Source organism: Acanthochromis polyacanthus, chromosome 5 (genome assembly GCF_021347895.1).
Source record: "Acanthochromis polyacanthus isolate Apoly-LR-REF ecotype Palm Island chromosome 5, KAUST_Apoly_ChrSc, whole genome shotgun sequence".
Classification (NCBI taxonomy): Eukaryota; Metazoa; Chordata; class Actinopteri; family Pomacentridae; genus Acanthochromis; species Acanthochromis polyacanthus.
This window is the reverse complement of record NC_067117.1, coordinates 20807523-20820590: the sequence shown is the minus strand read 5'-3', so window position 1 is coordinate 20820590 and position 13068 is coordinate 20807523. Positions and strand designations below refer to the sequence as shown.

The following is a 13068-nucleotide window of genomic DNA, read 5'->3' as shown; positions in this document are numbered from 1 at the left end:
GCTTATAGCCTGTGCCTATAAACTAACGTTGTAATCAATGAGTTGTAAAGATGGCTGAGCGTGTTTTTGATGACAGCGGTTTTCCTACTGTTAGCTCCTGGAAATTTGAAGCCTTTCTCAGCATAATTGTTAGCTGATGTGTTTAGTTATTTATTGGTTTATTGTGTGACTTGCACTCATGTCTCTTCTTCACATTCAGTAGTATTGAGGCAGTTATGTAAACCGTCTTCTTCTATTAATTCCCCGCCATTTCTCCCTTACACACATTCATATGCTTCCACACATTCACACATCAGTCTCCGCCTCCGTTCCTCTCACATTCCTGCTCAGGCTCAATCTGTTTGGCACAGTGTGCTAAAGCAGGCTTTAAAATATTCCCCCCTCCTGTGCAAATTTGTTCCACCTTGAAGTGGATTTCATTATTTCATTTGAGCCTCGGCCTGACAGGGAAGTGAATCATTTTGACAGGCCCCGTCTGAAGCCTCTTCAACCCAAGCCCTTGATTCTGAGTATTTTTGGAGCAGGGGGGAGGAGTAAGTCATTGTTGGCACTTTGCAGCTCTGATGTAAACTAGGGGCTTGCAGAGTGCTTGGCCCCCATTGGCTGATGTCCAAGGCTGTGGAGAAAGCATTTTTAGTGTAGCGACTGGCTGAAAGGTGGAATCTTATCAGTGTTGTTCCACTCGGTTCAGATTACCTAGCACTTGCTGTCCAGGGACTGCGTCACCCTCTCAATGCATGAACACGATACCTTCATTTATGCGTTGGGATGCCATGATGCTGCAGACTGGTTGGTTTTATGGCACAGACAGACTTTATTTGTATGTTTGTTTGTGGTCTCCTCACCATTTCTGATTTGTATTGGAGCTTTGATTCCTGTATACTGTGCTGCGGCCGAATGTCTATTGTTTTAGGCATAAGAGATTATGTGGAAATGGTATTTTATGCAAATTTGTTGAAATATGAGCAGTGGAATGACTTTTTTGACAAACGCCACTCTCTATCTTGGATGGAGGGGAAGTGTAGCTGTATGAGAATCTCCCATATAACACTCTTATTTGTGCTGCATAAATAGGCATCTCTGCCCAGGTTTACATGATGTGATGTCCTTGTGATGTCCTTAAGTTTTCCATATAGAACTACTTCCATGGACATCAGTGCAGCGGCAGAAGAGCCTTAGTTAGACGGAGGGTTCAATCAAAGTGTTCACTCACATTTTCCCAGTGTTTATGGAAGCTGCTGCATTGCATTTGTCTGGTGTCTGGTCCTCAATTCAAAGTCGTCCCCGCTCTCTTCTCTTTCCCTCTGTTTCATTTCCACAGCCTGATTGAAGTCTTCTAACAACCAAAGTGTTTTCTTATGGAGTGTTCCGCCAACTATTCCTTCAATAAGACTCTACTTTGAACTTTGATTTTCTCTTAAAATGGGGGCTCTTTTTCAAATGGATGCTGAGAAACTCATCAGCTGGGGGAGCAGGGACACCATCATAAAAAGATATGGCCTGGAGGAACACACTTTATGGTCAGCTTGGGTGGGAGTGTGTGTACTACTTGCTTTATTGTAGTGTTTATGTGTGGGCTGTTTACAGTGCAGGTTGGGAATTTGCACTCTCATGTCTTGCTGTTTTTGTGTGTGTACTAGAAAGTCAGACTGAGGTTGATTATTGAATGTGTGTGAGTGTGTCTCTCCATTCTCATGCTCATTATCTCTGTATGTGCTGGTGTGATGTGGTGCTGCCACTGTCATTAGTGGGCTCCTGAGGCGCAGCAGTAGTCCCGCTCCAGATTAGTTTTCTTGTCGCTGCCAGCTCTCTGTCTGGCAGATAGCCTGGCATGGCACTGCCTAGCTCAGCTGAACACAGCTTGGCCCGACCCAGATGGTGAAAGCTCTGTGCCACAACAACAACTTTGATTTTGCTGGACTCTTCTCCAGCTCTGTTTTCACTCTTGCTTTTTCTCTCTGCTTTTCTGTTCCAATGTGTAATTGATTGCAGAGACAAGGTTTTAATTCAAATTGTCAATCTAAATCCAGCATCTATCTTTTTTTCCCCCCCATTTAAATTGCACAAGAGAACTTTTCCCTTATCTGACAAAAAATACTGCACAAATATACCTTTGTAGTATAGCTACACAGGGATTACACCCTCAGAGTTTATGAGGGCATATTTCATTTGTGATAGTTTATGGAAACCATCTCCTATTTCAACAAAATGTTTAAGCTTTCATTTCTTTCAGCCACACAATTTTATGAGACCCACAGTGTAGTTTTTTCAGCTGAGTCTAGGGCAGATGTTATGATGTAGGTTAAGTATTCTGCTGTTTCAGTGTAGCTGTTATTTTACTTTAATTCCTTAACCCATGGTCATCCAGGCCTGCAGCAGCAGTACAGAGAGTGCCAGGAACTGCTTGGACTCTATCAACAATACCTTTCTCAGCAACAGACAAAAATCAACCAGTCCATCACCCAGCTCAGCCAGCCACCGACTCACAGCAGGGTAAGAAATTGGATAGAATTGGGACTTTGTAGGTTGTACATACAATTAGTGTTGTTGCAGCCCATGTACATGCTTTGGAAAATATACAGTAAAAGTGATGGCCGTGCTCCTGTGGGAGCCACTTTCATTGAGCAGCCCTGTTTGCCATCCGTCACGCACCCAGGCACAAAAAACATCCTGTGGAAATACACGCAACAGCACATTGTCCCATGGCCAAATGCCATAATAATTCATAACAAATCACTATAGTCCACTTCAGTCACTAGTTCGATACGACTACAACATAGTGAAAACTCTCTCAAGGTGACACTTTAGAAGCAAAGACGCCGCTTTGGCTTTAGCCTCTGCAAGAATAGATGACTTGGCTAACCTCATGGTCCCAGAGTGGCTCTGAATTATGTGTGTTTGCCTGCTCTCTGACCCTCACTAAATTAGTCACAGTCTCTTCCCCAGTCAACTATAAGATGGGCTTTCCTCCTTATGTTTATCTCATAATATTCCTGACCTTGGCTTACCTGCCACTTATGCTTAGTAGAAAATTGTCCTCTTAATCCTGTGGCCACTGCCCAGTTTACACTTTTGAAGGATGATTTGCATTTCTGCTGCTATGAAGCTCGGCCCTACACAAACGCCATGTCTATACAAGCTCTGTAGTGAAAGCAAGACGTTGGCACAACAGCAGCTTGAGTCCTTTATCAGTGTTCACACAGGATGCGTTCAGGTACTGCTGTTTGCTGCTGCTGCAGCTCAATGTATAATCATTGTTCTTAAGCACATAGAATGGAAGGAAACAGATAAAAAATGCTTTGAGTTGCAGCAACCCCCTTAAAATGCATGTAAAATGTGAACTCTTGCAACAGCTCTTCCAAGCAAATGGAGAGCTCTTACCGTGCACAGCAACATGAGCAAATTAGGTTAGTAAATGAGTCCTAATTCAGTATTGGTAAATTTCAGTTTGTGCCTCAGCTCTAAATTAAAGTTTTATGGAGCTGACTAATGTTTTTGACTGAAAAACTCCATCAGTTTTTCAGAGGCTTCCTGAATTGGACAAAATGCATTTATTGTCCTCTTTTTTTTTTTTTTTTTCTCTGTCCAGGTGCTCAGTGGTGAGGAGGCCCCCAGCAGGACATCTACAAGCAGAGCTAATGGCTCACTCTTCGATGGCTCATACCTCAGCCTGGCTGCTACCGGACCCCAAATGTACAGGAGAGGTGATGGAGTAAGAACAGTGCAAACTTTAAGAAACCCCGCCTCTCTTTCCGGTGTTGATGAATTAAGTCTACCTGATGGGCCAATCAAACAACAGATCTGTCAGAATCGGGCATGCAGGGAGCTACATTCTTGCCAAAAATGTGAGCATTGCCAGTGCAGTGGTCATGACACTGGATATGGAGCACAGCAATGGAGAAGTAACAACCGCTCTTGTCTAGCAAATGGATACCATGACACCTTTACCCAAGAGGAGTGTGAAAGGTACATTTAGTCCTCATGCAGTCATTTTCTGTTATCTGACATGATTATGCCACTGTTGAATGTATTCTGAGTTTTTGTAAAATTCTAAATGTGGTCAAGATGCAAACAAAAAGAACGGTGAGAATAGATATTAAGCATGGAACCTGTATTGACACACAGGCTGCAGAGTGAGAAAAGCCTGTGCTCAGAGGCTAAGGAAGCCCTAACCAGGCCTCTGCTGGGTCATGAGGACTGGGAGGAGAAGAGGCACCAGCTTCTGCTGCAAAAGTTACAGTTGGCGATGGAGAGAGAGAGACTGCAGGCTCGGCTGGCTGAGCAGGAGGAGAGGCTCAACAGACAGAACCAGCAGCTACACCAGTCACGTCTTGATTACAGCAGGTACCATACAGATACCATCGAGAAATGACCCATATCTGGTGACTGTACAGATTTGGGGCTTTCAGTTGATGGGTAGTTCGGAAGTAACTACCTGTTTATGGTCAGTCACTTGTTTCTGTGTACTTCTTTGGTGTTTGTCGACTGGTAGAACCCTTTTTTTCCCTCTTCTATAAATTTGTTAGGTTTCAGCAAAGTACTCAAGCTGAGGGCAGCAGCTCAAAAATTATGAATGGAGGTCCAGAGCCAGAGGGTCCTTCTCACCAAGATTTACCCTCCAGGTAAACCACTAAACACCAGTAACCAGAAAATAACAAACGTTTTGTTCTTACCTGGCATCAACATGTGTCTTGGATGACCCAGTCACCAGTGGACAGATCTAAGTACAGGTGTGAATTAGGGCTCAATAAATGACCGATTTAAAATCCAAATCGCATTTTCAAACAATGCAATTACCAAATTGAAAAGGCTGCAATTTAGGATATACGCTATGCAATGTCACTCAGGTGTTATACTTTCATCTTAGTAGAATTACAAAGCCAACCCTCCTTTCATATCAGTCATGCTTTTGATGCTCTCTCATGAGTTAGTGCTTCATCACATATCTTAAATCTATTAAACGGTGAATATTGAATCAAGACTTGACTCAGATAAAGTTATATCGCAATTGGAGTTTCATATTCTCCTCAAATCATTAAACCATAGTATGAAAGCACAGAGGATGGAGTGAGATTGAATCACTCAGATGATAAGGGCCACACATGGCCTCATTCTTTAGCCCACTGCATGAATGTGTTCTGGACCATACTGAAGAACAGCCTACTGTATTTAACTGATGTGCCCCCTGCTGGCGAAAATAGCACTGCATTTGGCAAAGTCCTGGGGCCTGTACTACTAAGAAGGATTTGAGCTTAGCTTGGTAACTTCATGTTTAACTCTGGATTTTCAGTACTGCGATGGTAACTTATGCTGTACGCCCAACCTACACTGGTGCAGAGTATGTTCCAGATACCAAAGTGCATTAAAACACTGCTTACTGGCAATCAGTTCTCTTGGAAAAGAGCATCATCATTCATTGAAGATCCCATGGGGCTTGATACGGAAACTTTTTTAATTATAAACGTAATTGACAGAGGAAGCTTGCAGCTTTTGGAGTTGCAAATGATTTTCAAACCATTTCATTGTTCTATTTGCCTTTGTAGATTGATGTAGTCCTAAAACGATTAAAACCGTAAACCCTTTACTTTTTGACCTGACAAGATTTGCAGAACATCTACTTATTGCTTTGAAAGATGTTTTTGTATTGTTCTTTACTTGCTTACATGATTGGGTAATCGCTAATTAGCTTAAAGAAGAAAGCAAAAACTGCCTTACAGGCTACCATAGTAAGACTGAATGTGACATTACTGAATTTATCCTCTACATCAGCATGAACATTGTTTTATTTTTATTTCTTGATTACTTAAAAAAATAATTTGTCTTTTTTGTGAGTGGCATAAAGGAACATTTGTCATTTTATTTTACAGTCTTGTATTGCATGGTAATGATTAAACTGTATTGGAAATAAGAAACCTGTATCCAATAGGACACTGATATTGATACTAACCCTATACTATTGTGGTGCCAGTAGACCTGACCATGTTTGCGATTGGTAATCTGGAGCGAACGCCACCTATTTAATTTAAACTCGCTTCCAGCCAGATTTAGAAGACCTGCGTTGACTCACTGAGTTCATAACCAGGTTTGGTTTTAGCAAAGTCAGATAATAAAACCACACCCTGGGTACTTGATTCATAGTACTGGCCTTTGCACAAGGTCAGGTACCCGTTGCTATTATTAGCCATTCATTTTACAGAAGACTGGAATCAAATCAAGCACTTTAAAATGAGTGACTGTGTAGCCCATGAGCTTCATCATAGTTCAGGTCCAGAGTCAGAGACAAATGGAAGTAACAGGCCGATTACAGGACTGAATTACACTACCAGTCAAAAGTTGAGACACACCTTCTCATTCAGTGGTTTTTATTTCATTTTTTTATACATTGTAGATTAATACTGAAAACATGAAAATGATAAAATAATACATATGGAATTATGTTATAAACCAAAAAAGTTAATCTTGAGTATTAATCTACTATGTAGAAAACAATCCAAATAAATAAAAAGCATTGAATGAGAAAGTGTGTCCAAACTTTTGACTGGTAGTGTATGTGGATACAGGCTGATATGGGTTTGCTAAATTGGACCCATGCAGGACTATTGTATTTAGTCTTTGCAAATGAAAATAATGCATGTGTTTATTTGCATATAAAGCGGAGAAGTGTAATCCAATCACATGTGGTCAAACAAGATGCACATGGAGATGCATTCTAATGCCAGGTGTGAACTGACATACTTAGAGCTATCCACTAGTGATGGGATCACCCAAGATGCATGTTAATGCCAGGTTGGAGCAGGGTCAACATGTAACTATCACACATGTGAATTCTCTCTTACACACACCTTGCACATCAAACACACAAACATAAATCGTCGAGTAACATGCATGAAAGCCAGCTCTGTAAACTGTCTATGTGGTCTTCTGCAGTGTGTGTGAAGATGCAGAGGAACATCCTGCAGGGCAGAGCTTGCATGAAAAAAACTCACGGGTGGTTCCTGCTCATGTGGACAATGACAATGGTAAGCTTGTATTTTCAATTAATCAGTTATGTTCTTCCTGATGTACATATAGAGGAACATTTCAGTTTAAACTATATCAAACCCTGTTAAGAGTTTGATTTTGTCATAACAGTATTTTGTATTATGTCCTTCATATGCAGTGCTAAACTAACTAAAACCTGTCCTGCTTACATTACTCTCAGCTTTGCTGCTTCTGCTATAACTCATATTTGTTAACAACAGGTCCCTTAAAACAGTCCAGAAGGGACATGGCCACATCTCCAGCAAAGTCCCCTGCAAGCCTGAATAAGCCCACTTCAGCGTCTGTAATCCACCAGATCCCGGAGGCCAGGTAACACATCCTCACCAAACATTAATGAACCATTTAATAAACATTTAACATTTATTCAAATAGTTCTTAATTTCATTGAGGCTTTATAGTGCTTTATAAGCTCCGTTGCCTTTATTATGCTGGGTAAACAGTGGCACTATAACAAACATACTGGATAATATAGTACATTAGTTGTCTGAAGAACAGCCTGTGTGGTTGGTTGTGTTGAGCTTAAGTGCCTGGCTAAAGAGTAGTTTGCTCGTTGAGCAACAATGAAAAACAGCACAGTTAAACATGCAAATGATGTAGTAAAACGTCATGAATCTGTGCTTGTTTGAAATTCTGAACTGAGCTTTCCTCAAAATAGGACTTATCTTCTATAAGAAAGTCTAGGTGAAGAACAAAGTCCTGTGCAGGACACTGGGGAGATCACTTACAGCATTTTATTTACTGTCTTTGACCTTCAGGCAGTTGGTGTTTTTCCTGAAGGCATGTTTGACAATTATGGAATGCATATAAAACACAACACATACAAATGTAAAATTTGAATCTTAAAGGTTTTCTTGGTCTTGCAGTTTCTGCAGTGTTAGTGGCTAAATGATGACTTTTCTTAGTCTAGCTAACTTTTCGAGCTGTGAGAAGCTAAATGAAGCTTTTTACTGGGCTAGCTAGTGCTGTGGCCAGCCTGTCAGGAGACATGCTGTGTTCCATTAGTCGGCCTAGCAGGGATCCTGCAGCAGGTGTAATTGAACAGACTTCTGGATGCACACGCTGCCCTCTCTTCTCTCTCTGCCGCAGTAATGAGACGGAGTAAGCAAGAGCGAGGGAGAGATGTTAAAAATGTGTTTGAGGGTGAGAGCATTGGATAAAGTGAAAAATGGGAAGCGAGGAAAGTTAGAGCAAGTCCAGATGGATACCAATGGAAATGGTGAGAAAGACGTAAGAAGGGAGAGGAGTTTTGAGGACAAGAATGAATCATGGAGTGTAAGCGGCAAACTTCCCTTAAAAGGAAAGGACTCTTTACACAGAATTGTAATTAAACTGTGTGTCATCTTACCGTGCATGTATGTGCACTTGCCTGCTACTGTGCAAGTACTTTTTAGTTGCTGTACCAGAGCCAAATTACCAGATGCTGAAAAGCAAATTCTGAGTTTCTGGGGAATATTTTCTTTTTTTTTTTTCTCAAAAGCAAAAGAGAAAAGGATTATTTCAAAAGTAGATCAATGTGTTTCTATTATGTCAGATTTCCTCTACCCTTTTGTAAATATGGTGGTTGATAGGAGACACAGTAGCTGTAAGACAGCTTCCCACTCCTTCTTTTAAAGGATGGTTCTTCAAAACAGCTCAAAGTTTCCAACTTGTGATGATTAACTCTTAAACAAAGCAGTGCATGGTCCAAGTTGAACTGTGAGCTCTGGCAGATGCTCATTAATTCCAGCAGGGGACCTGGGGTATCAGATGTTATTACCATTCATTTTCACCTCCAAAGCCTATTAAAATTGTTGGACTTTTAGTTACATACTGTGGGTTTTTTTTCCCACTGCCAGTAATGAGGAAGTCTGTCTCTCATATGTTTTGTGTGTGTGTGTGTGTTTTTTTATTTTTATTTTTAAGATGCGTTCATGTGTATCTCTTCAGGTAGGTCTAATCCTCTGGTAATGCATTGAAGTAAATTAGACATATGGCTTTTCATTTGCTGATGTTCTAAATTCAGTGTATGCTATTGAAAAGATAAACTATTGCAGTACACAAAGTAAAGGCATTAACTGAAGTCAGTATGGCAAAGTAACCAGAGCCCTTGTCAGACTGGCCTGACTCTAGCTAGTGGTGATGTAAGGTGCGGTGCCATTTACTTCACAAATATTTTTAGTTATGTGACAGGCGTACGTGAATCTGTGAATCTGTCTGCGTGAAACATTACGGATAAACAGACCAACGGATTTGGATGAAATTTTCAGGGAAGGTCAGAAATGACACAAGGACCAAGTGATTAAATTTTGACATTGATGCGGCTTATACTGTGGATTCACTGCTTTGTTAAAGATTTCCCATTGCCAGATATAGCAGCCTGCACAGCGTCACTGTAACCATGACCTGAACCTGACCTGTAACCTGAACTGTAACCTTTCTATACATATGTTATTGTAGCATGCATCAGGACTGTAACTACAAAAAAATCTAGATATTAAAAATTTTATGGAGGATTTGTCTCTTATCTGTACTGAATGCTTCACCCAGTACTCAAGTCAAAAATTTGAAAGGAGAAACTAGTAACAACGTGTAACAAAGATTTAAAAACGACACTGTGTTAGCCAGTGTAAGCCACAAAGAATGGAAAACCTTCCTTTAGTAAAGGAAAGTCTACCCTAATGTAAGATTTGCCATGCCTGGAGCCATCTCTTTAACTTGGAAGCAACAATATGCCCCTTGTGGCCATCTAATCTTAACCAATTCAATCTTGATGTGCAAATTACAAAACCAAGCCGAGGTTAACATTAAGTGACCTTCTTAATCCTTTCATGAATCCTGTGCTAGTTAGTAATGAGACACAATTCCAGCGCACCCCGCCCATCTCATCTCCATCCTTCCTGCCATTGCCCGCCTGCTATTGATTGGTTGGGAAATTGACATGCGGGATATACGCAGTGGCCATTATAGGTTTTTTTATCTTACTGTTTGGACGGCAAATGAAAAGGGGCGCCGGGGCGAGACGGCTATCTTTAATGAAAGAGAGGAGCCAAATAAGCAGTGAAAGTTATGAGCGAGAAGAAGGTGGTGAGTAGCATTTGCAGAAGATTTTTTGGAAATTTTATCAGGCTTTCCACAGCTTGAAAGAAGACGCATGGTATTGGTGCACTGTGAGATTGAAGCCCAACTGTTTCCATCATATTCAAAGGATTCAGTTCTATATGTGGTCAAAGCATTTAAAAAACTATTTGAAAGCAAAGTAGAACTGCTGTTTCAGAATATTTATTATATCTGCTTTTATCATTTTAACATCAAGGTGAAATATTGTCAGTCTACTTTCTATTACATCCACTAAGAGTTCTTATTGTTGTAGTGACTGACATAAGAGATTTAATAATTAATGTTGGCAATGCAGAGTCACTGGATTCTCTCAAAGTGACCCAGCATTCAAGGCCCAAAGGTTTTTCTTTTTTTAACATTGACAGAAACTTGTGTTGCCGCTGCTGCCGTCCATAGATTTTCTCTGTATGCATGTAGCAGTAAAATAGATTTGCCAGGACTCTCTTGGGGGATATTAATATCTAGCAGCAATTCACAACTTTACTTCACGCAAACTGGAGCCAAGAAATGAAGTTCTTTGTCACACTTTTTTTTTTTTTTTTTTACCCCTCTGAAAATCTATTTGCATTCTCCCTAGCCCTCATGCAATATCTCTGCCACCACCGTTCCCCCCCGTTCCTGCCCAAACTGTACCCCTACCCCCCACACTACCCTTGTTATAGATTGTGACCGCCGGTAAGTGATGCATTATTCATTACCGACATGTCGTTTGTTGATGGATGGCTGTTTGAGAGCCCTGTCCGTTAAATAAATCAACAAATAAAAATGCAAATTCTCACATTTCGAGTGAAGCAACCCTGCCAAAGTCCCTCCCCCACATTCCCTCCCTGCCTTCCTTGCTATCCACAAAGCCACACTCATTTCCAGTTTTCCTCTTACAAGCAGACACACACACTCATTCTGACTCATTCTCACTCATTCTCACTCATTCTCACTCTCTCTCTCGCTCTCTCTCTCGCTCTCGCTCTCGCTCTCTCTCTCGCTGTCTCTCTCGCTCTCTCTCTCTCTCTCTCTCTCTCTCTCTCTCGCTCCTTTTCTTCCTTTGCTGTTGACAGGCAGGAGACCAAATGAGAAAGACAGATTTACTTACTTGAGCCCCAGTCTTGTTTTTTTCATCAGTTATCATCCCTCAGTTGACCTTTATTCACTTTCTCTCCCGCACGCTCAAACATGTGCATACATTAGTCATGTTACTAAAGCAAAATATAGCCTTTTAAAGCTTTTCAGCTACTGATATGTGCTGCCTCAAGTTAGTTTCAAAACATGACATATCAAGGTCCATATTTACGTGCTGAGAAACACAAATCTGTCCTGATTGGAAGTTCCAGCAGTGTGTCTGTGTGCTGACCACCCACATGCATATCAACAAGTGCATCCCAAAGATCGCCCTTACCTGGGAGAGCTGTGTGCAGAGCTGTGCGATGCAAATCGATGCAACTTTAAACGAGCAGAGAATTATGTTAGCAACATCAGTCGAGCATGCTTTAAAGAATTCATGTTTTGTATCTGGAATGGCCATCGTTCGACTGTGTATACACTGAATAATTTATCAAGCCAGCCAGACTGAGGGATTGAATCTCTATTAGCTTAATCTCCCCCGTTTTGGTTTATTTATTTCACTGCACATTCTCTCATTTCTATTCCAGGGGAGAAAGCACCGGGTTCTCTCCCCCTTTTTCTCTCGCACCTGCAAAGAAACTGTTTTTCTGCTGGGACGCCCCAGTGGTTTTGACTTGTTAGCGCTGCTTGTTAGGGTTCAGTGGGCACCTCAGCAAGAAAGATTTTGTTAACACTTGGAAAGGAGTTTTGCTTTCATATTGTCTATGTTAACAAGTCAAAGGTGAATGACAAATATTTAAATATAAAACCATTAAGCCCCAAGTAGACTTTAGCCTTGTTGATGTCTGGTGTTGGTCCCTTGGCTTTCACCTTCTCTGCTTAACTTTGAGGGCACGTAGTGAAACTGGAGGCCTTTGTGTGCATCTCTCTGCTGCAGTGAAACAGCACGAGGATGCTCATTTAGAGCATTGCCTCCACAGAGCTCTGCTGGGTTTTGTATTATAAACATAGCCAGTGTCAATTCAACCTCTGAAACAGGCTGAGGTCACATGTGGGGGAAAAAAAAAACTAAATTGAATCAAAACAACAGAAAAACGAGCGTTTACTTTTTTCAGGTTGGACTTTTCTATGGTTGAGTTATTGGATATCTTTAGTCCAGTCTCTGCACGGGAGCAATGCAAGCCAGCCACGCGAAGACCCAAGATGTCACAGCATAGGTCTGCTCTTTCTGCCCCAACATCAGTGGGCCGAACCCTGGTTACCCCTGGTGGGGCTTATCCTCAAAGTACGCAGCAGGATCTGGAAGAAAGCCAAATACTGGAAGACATTTTCTTTATTTGCTGACAAGGAGGATAAAGAAGAGCAAGAAACGAAATGAACTCAATCACTTAATATTCACCAGTTTGATCTTAACTCTTTTAAAAATGTCTTTCATTTTCTAATGACATTCTAAAATAGAAATCATATTTTAGATAACACTGTTGTTCTACTGTGATGTTTTTTAAACAATACAAATAAAAGCTTATTTATTCAGAATTGGTTGTCCTTCTGGTTTGTTGTTTCTCCTGCAGGAAAACTTCAACCCTGAGCTGTCGATTATCTCTGAAGTCCTTGACAGCATAAATAGTCTGAATTTCATGATATACAACTGTCCATTGTAAATCTGACTAAATTGTATCAGTCACCGGAAATATACAGCGAGCTCTTTCATGTCTCATCCAATACTGACATGTTCTGAGACACTTCTTTAAAATATGCTGTGGATGACAGTTGAGTGCAAGCTCCAAAGTTAGAACTCCTGTGTTACAGTGAAACACAATAAACATGGATTTTTGTGTATTGATAAATTATCAGCAATTATGACACGACACA

The 13068-nt window shown here is 41.0% G+C and overlaps 1 protein-coding gene across 2 annotated transcripts in view; it reads left to right on the top strand.

Moving 5' to 3' along the window:
- kiaa1328 (KIAA1328 ortholog) overlaps positions 1-13068 on the top strand; it is a 124630-nt gene that overhangs the window by 4053 nt on the left and 107509 nt on the right. The window contains exons 6-12 of one of the 2 annotated variants that reach the window (XM_022200650.2): positions 2369-2493; positions 3590-3966; positions 4126-4344; positions 4527-4622; positions 6928-7019; positions 7242-7350; positions 12312-12732. In XM_022200650.2, the coding sequence (XP_022056342.1) occupies positions 2369-2493; positions 3590-3966; positions 4126-4344; positions 4527-4622; positions 6928-7019; positions 7242-7350; positions 12312-12540 (1247 nt within the window). In that variant the 3' untranslated portion in view covers positions 12541-12732. Of the gene's footprint in view, positions 1-2368; positions 2494-3589; positions 3967-4125; positions 4345-4526; positions 4623-6927; positions 7020-7241; positions 7351-12311; positions 12733-13068 lie in introns of those variants that run through there. The other variant, XM_051948777.1, reaches the window with a different exon arrangement.